This window comes from Tachypleus tridentatus, chromosome 13 (assembly GCF_004210375.1).
Source record: "Tachypleus tridentatus isolate NWPU-2018 chromosome 13, ASM421037v1, whole genome shotgun sequence".
NCBI lineage: Eukaryota > Metazoa > Arthropoda > Merostomata > Xiphosura > Limulidae > Tachypleus > Tachypleus tridentatus.
The window spans coordinates 48,935,927-48,949,164 of NC_134837.1; the positions used below are offsets into that span (position 1 = coordinate 48,935,927).

General features: G+C 37.1%; 1 protein-coding gene across 8 annotated transcripts in view; it reads left to right on the plus strand.

Annotated features, from left to right (window-relative positions):
• The window catches only part of LOC143240979 (uncharacterized), a 97,545-nt gene that overhangs the window by 46,361 nt on the left and 37,946 nt on the right, over positions 1-13,238 (plus strand). For all 8 annotated transcript variants that reach the window (XR_013022119.1, XM_076484338.1, XM_076484337.1 and 5 more), the window contains one exon: positions 2,105-3,135. Coding sequence is in view for 7 of the 8 variants with exons in the window: in XM_076484338.1 (XP_076340453.1) it covers positions 2,139-3,135 (997 nt within the window). In the remaining variant the exon portion in view is untranslated. The remainder of the gene's footprint in view (positions 1-2,104; positions 3,136-13,238) is intronic.

Below are 13,238 nucleotides of genomic sequence, written 5' to 3' on the forward strand. Positions count from 1 at the left end.
ATCTCTTGAAATTTAAGAGGATCGTGTTACTAAAAAGAATGAGAAACGTTGTCCTAATTTCTTAAGGGCTAACCAAACGTCGGCTGCTTTCTTACCCTAAACTTCATAACACTAGGGGGCCGGGTTGTAAATCGTGCGATACCACATTTGCTCTCTTGATGTATTATAAAAGTAAGAGTTAATTACTTGATATGTGTTATGGATGGTAGGATGTTGCTGATCATCACACATTCTTCTAATCAGTTGTTCAAAATTAGGATAGACAGTAGATAGTAGTTTTGTTATAAATACAAGTACTTCTATCATTAGCCTACTATCGTAGCTTGTACCTCAAATCTTAAATTCCCTGGTGGAATGACTGAAAGGCAATCTTATACTATTGTATATCATAGTTTATACCTACTATTGTATTCTAACGTAAAATCACACTCCAGGTATATGTTTTGAGCTATATGTTCAGACTCGTAGTATGTAACTTGAGTCAGAAAGTCTCGCTTTTGAGGTATAGGTAAAGTATATAGCATATAACGTTGGTTATAAAAAGCGTGGACGTAAATACCGAACGTGGCATAGTGGTTAGCATGTTGGTCTACAGCTCGAAGATTCAAGAGTATGAGAAGCGACGCTGTTGAAATCTCTCTGTGCTTAGAGTTGTGGACGCATTTATAAAAGTTGCAATTATTCAGGTTATTCGGTTCAAAGACTTGGACAAAGTCTCCGGAGCGAGCAAGTTACATTCATTTCCTGCTTTACCTTTCGTCAGTAGCTCAAAATCGTGGACGGATATACCCGAATCTTGAAGGTCTCCAACCAGATCATTGAGCCTACGTGCGCATAAGGTACAAATCATATTTTTAAAATTTCGGTTCTCAACCCATATAATAAATTTTCAGCTATAACATCTTATTCGAAAATTCGTTGTAACCATTTAATAAAATCTCCCCGACATAAAATCACTTTTTTTTTTTTTTCTAGTAACCAATAGTTGATTGAAAGTTGTCAATTGTTATGGTTGAAATTGATACAAAAATACACAGTTGTATTTCAAAGCACTTAGGATCATTTCAATAAAATCATCAGCAACGATACTTAATAACCAGAGCTCTTTCGGAAAGCCATGAAGGTTGTTGATACAGTGAAATAACACCCGTTGTATTTCAAAGCAGACAGGATCAACAGATAAAAGCATCAGAAACGATACTTAATAACCAGAGCTCTTTCGGAAAGAAGTGAACTTTCCTTCTCTCCATCAGTGGTAAATAAAGAAGTGAACTTTCCTTCTCTCCATCAGTGGTAAATAAAGACGTGAACTTTCCTTCTCTCCATCAGTGGTAAATAAAAAAGTGAACTTTCCTTCTCTCCATCAGTGGTAAATAAAGAAGTGAACTTTCCTTCTCTCCATCAGTGGTAAATAAAGAAGTGAACTTTCCTTCTCTCCATCAGTGGTAAATAAAGAAGTTAACTTTCCTTCTCTCCATCAGTGGTAAATAAAGAAGTTAACTTTCCTTCTCTCCATCAGTGGTAAATACTTGATGAAGGAAATATCAGTCGAAACTTTTTAACTTATGTTATTTATTGTTTCTGAAACTATAACATTAAATATTATTTTTCTGTATACACGCGTAACATTTCACTTTCGTTGATTTACTGTTTGTTCGCAATTTATTAGAAATTACGTCATAGCTAATACCAGACGACAATTTTTCCGTTCATTTTCCTATAGGTAATTTCTTTAACATTTCAATATTTGACATGACTTATATCACCGAGTGAGAGAAATTGTATGTTAGGTTTTACCAAACATTTGTTTTGTCAGACTTTTTTTTTTTTAAACACGATCTGAGAACAACAGTTGAGAAATCGTTGTTAATTTTACATAGGCAATGAAATGCACTTGAATTTGTGAGGGCAATCAAAGATACACATCATTATTTGGTCAAAATTGAGGTACATGCCCCAGTACCTTCCTGTTTTACCGCCTATGTTGTCATGTTTGTCATAAGACAAAAGAATTAGGTTTATTGATTATAATTTCGTTTCGCAATCAAAAGAAATTCACAACGAGAAAATCTATTAATTAGTATTATTTCTGGTCATTTTTCAGGAACTTTTATTGAATTTTTACTTCAACTGAAACAATGATGATAAGTTCACTTCTTGGGCTGTTGTTCGGAGTGACGTCAGTGACTGTTTGGAGTCAAGGAGATGCATCATCTGTTGTTCTATGTAATACGTTAATAGCCAATCAGTCGATGTTCTGTAACTGTGATAAAGATGGAGTGGACGAAGCAGCCTGGATGTCTTGCTTTATCATCAATTCTTTGAAACCAGATGATGAAGTCTGGAAGGGATTCGCGCGGCAAAGTAAATTGACTAGTCTGACAATAACTTCTCAGCTTTCCTCCGGTTCTCTAAATTTCGTTCCAACAGAAGCTCTTTTAAGAACACCACAACTTGAGGAGATCAGTATTAAACAGTGTTCAATACCAGAGCTTCTTTCTAATTCCTTTGTCAATTTAGAACACCTTGGTCGATTGTCATTGGAAAATGACGAAATACGGTATCTTCATAAGCACGCTATTTCGCACCTGCCGAGAATAACTAGTCTCGTCCTCAGCGATAATCCTATTCAAGAACTTAGGGCGGAAGCACTCTTCGACTTGCCACGATTAACATTTTTAGTGTTGGACAGAAATAACATATCCTGGATCGACGATAATTTTTTCTTCCATCTCTCCAACCTAACGGAATTAGAACTGTGGAATAACAGGATCCAACACATTACACCGTACACTTTTAACGGTCTGAAAAGCCTCCGCCGTTTAGATCTGTATAAAAATCACTTGACAAAGCTGGATAACTATGTGTTCATCGGTACACCCAGGTTACACGAACTTGACCTGAAGGAAAATAGGATATCGCAAATTGCACCCAACGCCTTCCATGGCCTTTCTTCCTTGATGAGTCTTCACCTCAACCGAAACCACCTAAGGACGCTCCCCGCCCACGTGTTTAGGGGCATCCCTAATGTGATGATGTTGGAGTTGTCAAATAACAAACTTGAGAGTATCCAGCGCAGTGTGATAGAAGACCTACCTCGTATGATTAATGATCACTTCATCATGTACTTCAGGAGTAAGTGTACATTTTTATACCTCACAGAATGTTTAACCCTTTAAATTTACGTTTTAAAACAACAACTCTAGAATAATTTGTGAATATTACCGCCATCAGCCCTGAAAATACATGTCTTAGTAGTTAAAAGTTCAAAGATACTATCAGGTAACGTCCTTGTGTGTGTGTGTGCCCAACTATTTCATAATACAGTGTTCATTCAAGCTTAGCTGAACGTGTATTATTTACAATAAAACTCAATAGATTTCATGGAAATCTGTATTTTGTATTGACGCACATATTGTAATTTTAACATTTTATGAACCTTACTAAAGTGCTCATACCTGTATAGCTTTTTAATCTAACGAACCCTACAAAAGTGTGACAAATAATCCGGTTTCTTTATATAACCAGAACTGCAACATATGACATCTAACACTTAATTATCAGTTGACAGAAACACTGTTACAATTACAACTAATACTTGTTTTCCTGTTCATTTGTGTATAATAACCAGTTCGCTGTAAGACGAAAACTTACTCTAATTTTGTTTTTAAGCAAAGAGAGTACAGAAGTATTAATATAAAGGCATAAGAAAGATAATATCTTCACTACACAAGAAATACAAGATCTTATAAATTATTCCAAAAGATATTAATGGTAGCTAGAGGCTAAATTACGTCCATGTTTCTTATTGTTTCAAATTAGCTAATATATTCTCAGAGTTTCCATAGGAGGCTGTTCTTTCTAATTTCTCTTCAAAAGATTTAAAAGACATAGTGATATATAAAATACTTTTCAGAGTGTTTTTTATTTTTTTGTGACAGACGAAGATAGATATGTAAAACTATTTGCACACACCTTTCATTCGAAATTTTAAAGGTATGATTTCTTCGAAAGTGTAAGAAAACTATGTTCAAAAGTGATCATAATTAATTTTGTTAGCTCTCGAAGACATGTTGTTTTCCCAGCTTCAGTGGTTTAAACAATCCCATTAATTGTGATTTGTTGTTGTTATCAGGGGCGTAGATTTTTTACACCCGTTGTGGGGGGATGATTTTTGCAACCATTAATTGTGATTTGTTGTTGTTATCAGGGGCGTAGATTTTTTACACCCGTTGTGGGGGGATGATTTTTGCAACCATTAATTGTGATTTGTTGTTGTTATCAGGGACGTAGTTTTTTTACACCCGTTGTGGGGGAATGATTTTTGCAACCACTTATGTAGACTGTTCAATTTTCAAATTGGTAATCTCTGATTACGTGAACCTGAAAGCTGTAAACATGCAGTCACAGAGTAATCTTGTTGCCACGATACTTCAAGGTTTCCATGTAGGATTGTATAAATGAGGTGTTGTGAACAGTTTTCAAAATGTTAATAGAATAAAGACAAATGTGTCACAAATTAACTGCCACATGAATTTATTCCTGCACACTGCACAGTATAAAAGATGGCCTTTATACTTGACAAGGTTACTAATAACTTTCGTTGCAAGAATTACGTTTTCAAATATTAATAAAATTAGTAATTACCCTTGATAAGTTTATATCTACTGAACAACTGTTCATGTTGTTTGATAAAAATAATTAAAATGTCTTTGCAAACTCTTGAAAATCACACATCAATACAGTGTAGCACATAATTATTCATACTTATCATTGAAGTAAGATTCATTTAGTCCTCTAGTCTACATGTTCCCAAACGTAGACCTTCTTTGTGATGATCTGTTTATGAATGCTTTCATAAGCTCTTCTATATTTATCTTGTCGACCTCATCTTTGTGAGTGTGACAAATTGCCACATGGTTGAGGCGGCACTGAGACATAGTTGACCTTAACCACGTCTTCAACCGTCTTAATGCAGACAAGCTGCATTCACATTCCCAGCTGGATACTGGACATACAAGTAAAATTGTCATGAGAAGAAACACTTCACTAAACATCTGCTGGCTTGTTTCATGCATCTTGCCAGATGTGATCATGTTCTCAAGTGCCATATATGCCTCAAGTCATTGTTGTCTGCATTGAATCTAGCGGCCAGATGTTCTATGACTGTGTCCACAAATTCAAAATATTGGCTTCTGTAGTAATCTCTAGCTGTTGCAGAATGGTGTTCTTAGCCATCACCTGTGATCCTTCTTGGGGGTCTGCGAATGCGTGGTAGTTCAATAGGCACCAGATCTAGGGAAGTTACCTTTTTCTCAGCTTCATCAAATATCTTGTTGTAATTTTCCTCTGTTTGTAATACCCGCAGCTGCTCAACTGTCATTGCAGATGCTTCAGTCATGCCAGATACTGTCGCTGATTTTGTTTGGAATGCACGGTTTAGTTCCTCTAATGCAGCTAATGGATGCTGAGCATCAACAATCCTAAAACTGTCTTTTCTTTGTCAAATCTGTCCAGCAGACCTCGTGCTTCCATTGCTACATCTGATTTTTCATTTGCTAATTCAGACAAAGAATCAACAATGTCACTATAGTGATCATTAGCACATGTAATTGCAGATAGGCGGCACCACCAACGTGTTGGACACAGTGAGCGGATGTATTTAATTGGACCATTGTGGCTGCCTGACGATACAATATTTTCAAAGATTGTCTTATATTTGCCTGACCTCTGAAGCAAGACACCAAGTTCATGTACCCACTGGATGGAATCTCGAACACATTCACAAGCTTCAACTGCATGTTGCATTATTAAATTAGCCTTGTGTGCTCCGCAGTGAAAAAACAAAGCTGACGGTTGCTTTTTTTTTTTTTAACCTGGCATCCACTGTACGCACCACTCATGTTAGCGACTCCATCATAAGTTTGTGCTCTTAAACCTGACAGTGGTAAATTGAGTCTGATCAGTACATCAACTACAGTCGAGGATATTGTTTCACCAGTTGTATTGGAAACACTGTACAAACCAAGAAATGTCTCATGGACATCAAGGACGTATCATACACATATTGCTTCCTGTTCGGCACCTGTAATATCTTGAGTGCCATCAACCATTAATGCAAAGATTTTACTTTGCTGCACATCGTGTGCTATGTTCCTCAGTATTTGATGGCTGAACATCTCCATTATTTTATTCTGAGCCTCGGGTGATGTGAATGTGGTTTTCTTTGACAAGTAGGCCGTCAACTCAGGATCTTCCTCTTCCAGAAGCTTCATTAACTGCTGGTAGTTCCCCTTCGTATCAGTATGTCCACGTAATGCTAAACCTTGACGCGGTAAGAAACGTAAACTTCTGAATATTTTGACTAGACTTCTTTTGTATTCTTCCTGCTGCTTCTTTTTTCCATCATGTAGCTGGACAGTCACTGGAGTTACATCAAGTGAACCTTTTGAAGATATAGCGAATCTGTGTTGAGAGGGGGATTGGTGTTCGTTGAATTTCTGTTTTGCCTTTTTCCAGTTGCAAAAACCGTTGGATATGAAGGTATACTCCACTGGCCTCTCCAATATCCCTGTAAAAAGGCCTCTATTTTCCGCCTTGGCACAATGAAAGCATATGACTTTTTGAGTCTGATTGTCGAAGTGCAGCCATGAGAACTCATCCAACCACTTGCCCTGGAAGTTAATATTTTGAGATTTTGCTTTCTGTCGTGGTATTAGTTGTGCGTCTGGATGATATGGCTTTCCACACTGTATTTGTGGAGTGTCAGATTTTTCATTACTGCACAAACTTGTTTTACAACTATCTGGTGGTTCATGATGTGCAATAGCTGCACAAGCATTTTCAGACTCGTCCTCTGATGAACATATTTCCTCTATATGGCAAGTTTCTATTCCTTTGCTTGAGGTTGTTGGATTATCTGCATCTGCATTGTCACTTGTAGTACTAGTAACTGGCTTGTAGAACTGTCTAATATCGGAAAGTTTCAGACGCTTGCTTGTCATAATTGGAATCTGTTTCCCAGATGACTCAACAGACTAAAATACAGTCTTTATTGAAAAACTCTAACGCACAACGAACGAAGATAGAACAGAATGGAAGTAGGACTGAACTGTGCAATGTATTTAAGTCGAACGCGCAAACCTCACAGTGATTACCGAGCCGACTGACCTCCTGGGCATCGCTGGGACAATAATGTGTGCTAGTTACAACACAGGTAATTTCCAGTTTTTCGAAAAATACTTAAACAATCACAAATATATTATATTCCTGTTGAAGCTCATCAAAAGGCAAACACGTTGTGATATAATGTCCATAAGCACGTCTATTAAATAAAAACACCTAAACAAAAACTATCAATACAATTCGAGTAGAGGCTTTAGGCCGTTGAAATCTCTCCTTTTGTGTTCTAATTATACAAGAAAATACAATAATTTTACTACCTATGATGAGAGAATATATTGTTCTTTTACCATAAAGCACCAGCACTTTATTAGAGGGCGGTGATAATCTAAAATTTCATGGATTAATGAGGGCCAGAAACACAGGTCTGATGAATCTTGTAAAATCGAGGCTCAGACTAAAGGGAGCGGAGGGGGGTGATGTAGGGCGCGTCTGAATCCGAGCGGCCCGAACCTGTCGTTAACTGTACACTAAACGTACACTATGGTCAGTGGCTTCGGCAGCTAAGGAGAGTAAGGCGTTCGACAATAAAACCGGCTAAACATGCATAAGAACAAATGGCGTAGGAAAACCCGCACAATATACACATAAGATTGATGCAGCTACAAGATACAAATGGCCTGCCAGATCTAGATCACAGAAGTTTACGCTTGGGAGTAATATTTTCGAATTTCATGCTCTGTTCAATCTGTTGTGATGAAAATTTTGCTTAATCTTACACTACGTACAAGACGTAGGTAGATTCTGTGATAGTGCTTGCAAGTCTTGCATCTATACTTAGGCCTACTGACTGATACTTACGAACTATCGCTTGGATCGAAAAGCTTAGAAGCTCGCCTATATTAAAGATGTACATTTCGGCTACTGAAAAAGCCTACATCTAGGCCTAATTATGTAATTCGATTGGTAAGAACACGAGAATCACAAGAACAAACACACAATTTGTCGGCCTGTGATGCAATAAAACAATTCAACAGACCAAACTGTAGGAGGGATGATTCTATGCACCATACCCCTCACCTAAAATGAAGGTGGATGCATCCCCACCCCCCCCAGGATCTACGCCTCTTGTTGTTATTAGAGTTTTTGTAAGGAAACCAGGCATAGCCTAATAATTAACATGCTGGAATTTATTAGTGCGTTATTAATTATTATAATAATCAAATATGTACAAAACTAAAGTGTTTAACATCGAACTTCGAAAGAAATAAAACCGTCAATTTGAAAGTGTTCATAAGCGTTTTCATTTCCTTCACATTTCTTCCACTTTCACAGGTTATACATTGTGTTATCTATTTTTTTAGTGTGTTTATGTGTCAGTAGTACAGGTTCTAAACTTGTTTCTGTTGTCCTACAATCATGTTCGTTCGATCTTGTTTCTCTATGGAATGCATCCAACAATGATTTGCCCCAAGGTATAACAACATTGGCAGTTTCCTTTCATTATATGTTGCTCAACGTTACTTTTACAAGACTGCAAGCGATAAATATCTTGTTGTTCTCAAGAGGTCATTTTTTGACTAAGTTTGACTGATAAAGCTGTTACAGTAATCCTTAGTTGATACGTTTGACAAAAACATTATGTTCAAAGGTTGTTCGTCTCATCTGTTAATTCACAATAACTTCCCATTTCTCATTGATTTTTAAACTGTTTTACATTTCGAATATATCCAATGTTATCTAATTTCCCCTTCCTTTGAAACAGCTTGTCTTCACGTAATGCAATTAGATGAAATGTTGACAGTAAGTTACACGAGTCCTGCCCCATGTGTTCGGCTGTAATATGTGTTTGTTTGTAAATGTTATTTGTATTAATATTTTTGTTCTAAATATCATTCATTCACTTCCAAACAGTCTGAACAGAATTGGAACATCGGTGTCTGGTGACAAAATTATTAGATTTTCCGTTAAAAATTGGCTGTGTATTACCTTTGGAAGTTTCTGTGATGCAGGCAGTAACCCTTGGCGGGTATATCGTCGAAACGGGTGCAAGTGCTATAAGGCGTATCGCGCCTTGCTGTTTCCCCCACCCTAATGTTAAACGTTACCTTGACATTCACTCACTGTTTAGGAAAATTTCTTCACTACAGAATTCAAAGAGAAAAGTGCTGTTTTAACAACATTTGTACATGTAGTTAAAGTTAAATTAATAACTATTTAAGAGATAATGAAATAGTATATGAGACTCACCCCGATTTATGCACTTTAGCAGGTTGGAAAATAAACGGTGCGATTTTCAAATTGAAAGTGACTTTTGTTTATAAACATTCTCAGGTATCGATAATTCAGCGGTGTTTGAAATATCTGTTACACTATAGCATGCAATTATTACAAACCTCTTGATGTTGTGTTTTTAATTGACCCGTCATCAAAGTGTTTTAGAACAACACCAATAGCATTACAAATAATTCTTATATATCAAATACAGGCTTGCTTGTACCCAAAATTTCCCTCTGTCACGCATTATTTTTTTTTTTTTTTGTTTTCTAGAATTATTACCAGCTGGAACAGTTTACTTGTGTAAGTTGAGGGGTGTTGGTAGCTTAAACTTTGAGAGAACTGATTTTCTTTTCTGAAAACGATACATCTAACTTATTTGTTACCCCCTAGTGGCACTGTGGTGTGTCTGCGGACTTACAACACTAAAAACAGGATTTGGATACCTGTAGTGGCCAGAGCACAGATAGCCTAATGTGTAGCTTTTTGCTTAATTCTAAACAAACAAACAAACTTATTTATTACGTTTAAGCTGTTGGTTAGTTGCGTGATAAACTAAATAAATTTTTTTTTACCAGTGTGTGTGTTGTTGATATGCTAGTTTTCATAAATTTTACAATCACTGTTATAACGTTAGTGGTAAGTAATTAATAATATTTGATCGTACTTTTCTTCTACTTTCTGTGGGTAGTGGGATTAGTTCTTTGATTATCACGACTGTGGTAGTTTTGGTTTTTATAATAAAGTTTCTTCGAGTAGCGAGAAGAAATATTGCACAATTTTAATAGCAATATTGTGTTACGTTATGGTAGTCAGTAATAGATTGCTCCACGTGTCACACAAAAACTGTAAACACGATTATTTAACAGCATATGTTTATAAAATAAAGTCTGACAGGCACAGAAAACATATTAATAGTGGTATGTCACGTGACTTGCGTTACAAACGTTGCATATTTAATAGTGGCATGTCACGTGACTCACGTTCAATTTCCTGCTTGAATGAAGACCGTTGGATTTTACAGAAGGAAATAGTTTGTTTTTTGTTTGTTTTTTGGAATTTCGCACAAAGCTACTCGAGGGCTATCTGCGCTAGCCGTCCTTAATTTAGCAGTGTAAGACTAGAGGGAAGGCAGTTAGTCATCACCACCCACCGCCAACTCTTGGGCTACTCTTGTACCAACAAATAGTGGGATTGACCATCACATTATAACGCCCCCTTGGCTGAAAAGGCGAGCATGTTTGGTGCGACGGGGCGAACGCGACCCTTATATTACGAGTCACACGCCTTAACCCACTTGGCCATGCCGGGCCCCAAAGGAAATAGTTGAAAGAGAAAAAAAAAGATAACTTTTCTAATGTTTCTTCAAGGGAAAGAACTTTACATTATCATCGTTAGAACGTTTATTTGGTTTATTTTTAATTTCACGGATATCTACCCTAATTTAGCAGTGAAAGACTAACGGAAAGGCAACTAGTCATCACCACCCACCGTCAACACTTAGGCTACTCTTTTAGCACCAAATTGTTAGATTGACCGTCACATGATAACGTCTTCATGGCTGAAAGGGCAAGCATGTTTGGTGGGACGGCGATTCGAACTCACGACCCTCATATTGCGAGTCGAGCACCATGACCATCATGGTCATCACAGAAAATAGAAATTATTTAACGATTGTTTACGACCTATGAGATGAAACAAACAAATAAATTACTTTCTCGTGAATACTAATATGGGCATACTCTTTTGCCATCGAATACTTAGATTGACAGTCACATCACGGCTGAAATGGTGAACATGTTTGCAGGACCCGCGTTATAGAAATATGTATAACACGAGCTTTAAACTTTTTTTGCTGTTATTTAGATAAACTAATGATTGTAATGTAGACACAAACTTCACGCGTGAACTAGCTACTAACTCGTTACAGCTATCTTCAAGCTTCTGTACCAAATGTTTTGTGTTATGTCACCCGAGACTAAAAAAAAAAGAAAAAATTTTATCCAGGCTTTAATGTTTTAGTGTGCTCAGACATTGTTCGTATTTTTACTAATCTCGACCAATTTCGCACTGGGAAAGAGATTAAAAAGAGAGATGCCTAGAGTAGACTGACGGAAATTGTGGAAATCGTCGTGATGGTGAATCGATGTGTCCGGAAACATGTTGAAATATTCCACATTTCTTTATCTTTTTTCTTTTTTTAGCACGAAACTAAGTTCTCTTTTATCGTCTCTTTTCGGATTTAATCCAACGCTACTCGAGAATTATTAGCTCTAGCCTTCACAAATGTTGGTTTGTAAAAGTCACCCACCGCCACCTTTTGGGCCGCTCTAACTGTATAAAGGGATTTAACCGTCATTCTTATAATAAACATGATGCTGCCTCAAAGTATCAGAGGGGTATGTCTGCGGACTCACACCGCTAGAAACCGGGTTTCGATATACGTGGTGGACAAAGCACAGCTAGCCCATTTTGTGACTTTGTGCTTAATTCCAAACTATCAATCAATCACACAACGCTAGAGTCGAGAGCGCCATTTTTTTTATCTTTGTCTCTAGCAGAAACAGGAATCTAACGAATGACCCCTTATCCATAGCGCGGTACGTTAACCAATTAGCAATTCTCAATCCAAAAGATACGAATACTTAGAAGCCATTAAAGCTATGCAGTTTTACAAAATCATATCTTGGTTAGTGACGCACACTTTTACTAATTTTATGGATCGGACCTAGTCTAGTGCAATGGCTCAAAACTGCTGGACTGTGTGTGTGTGTGTGTGTGTGGTCCTCCAGACGATTAAAATAAAATGTGCCTTAAAACACATCTATCCAAGTATATTGTTTTACATCATGCCTTAAAAGTACTTAGAAAAATTAATATTTTACGAAACGGTCCGTGAAATTTTGGGATCAGGACTAGTTGGTTCTCAGTTGGGAACCATTGGTCTGTTGGTTAGCATTCCTGGACTGTGAATCTGAGAAGATTTTATTGCTCGCGTCCCCTTGACATGAAAACATTTTCCACACTTTAGAACCATGGATGCACCATAAGAGTAACAGTCAATTCCCACTATCCATCCAAACATGAGTAGCCCATAAGTTGACGGAGTGTGATCTTGACCACCCGCCTTCACTCCAGTGTACCAAACATTAATCACAACTGTGCACAGATAGTCCTCTATGCAGCTTCGCGCTGAAATAAACAAATCTATTAAACAAATATATCGTACACTAGCTGAGCTACCCATTCCTGTACGGAAGTTATGTAAATTTATAACTAATGAAAGGTTATCTTAGGACCTGGGAAGTTGCTTCCCTTATATGTTATTGTAAAAAACGCCCATTGAAACTGCAAAACACAAACATGTGAAATCGCGAACTTGCAAGTTTCTCTGTGCGGACACAACAAGCCTTCATGCAAATTTGAGGAAGATTCATCAACAGGGGATGAGGTAGTAGTGAAAACGCAAAAACGCCCATAAAACCCACAAAATGCAAAATTTGTATATATCACCTCATGAACTTAATGAACCTACATACAAAATGTGGTGAAGATTCATCCAAAGGGGTTTGGGTAGAGGTAAAAAACGCTCATATAAACTGAAAATTAGTATGTATCTTCCCATGGGCACAAAAGATTTTCATGCCGAAGACCCATCCACACTCTGCGAAGTTATTACATAGAATTACAACAAATGACAGACAGTATTGTTTTGAGACGACTTGACGGGGTAATGAAAAAACAACAACTTTATTATAAATAATGTGTCGTACAGTTACAATAAAGGTTTTTCATTACCCAGTCAACCCAAAAAACCTTTATTTTCTGAGCAGTGGGTT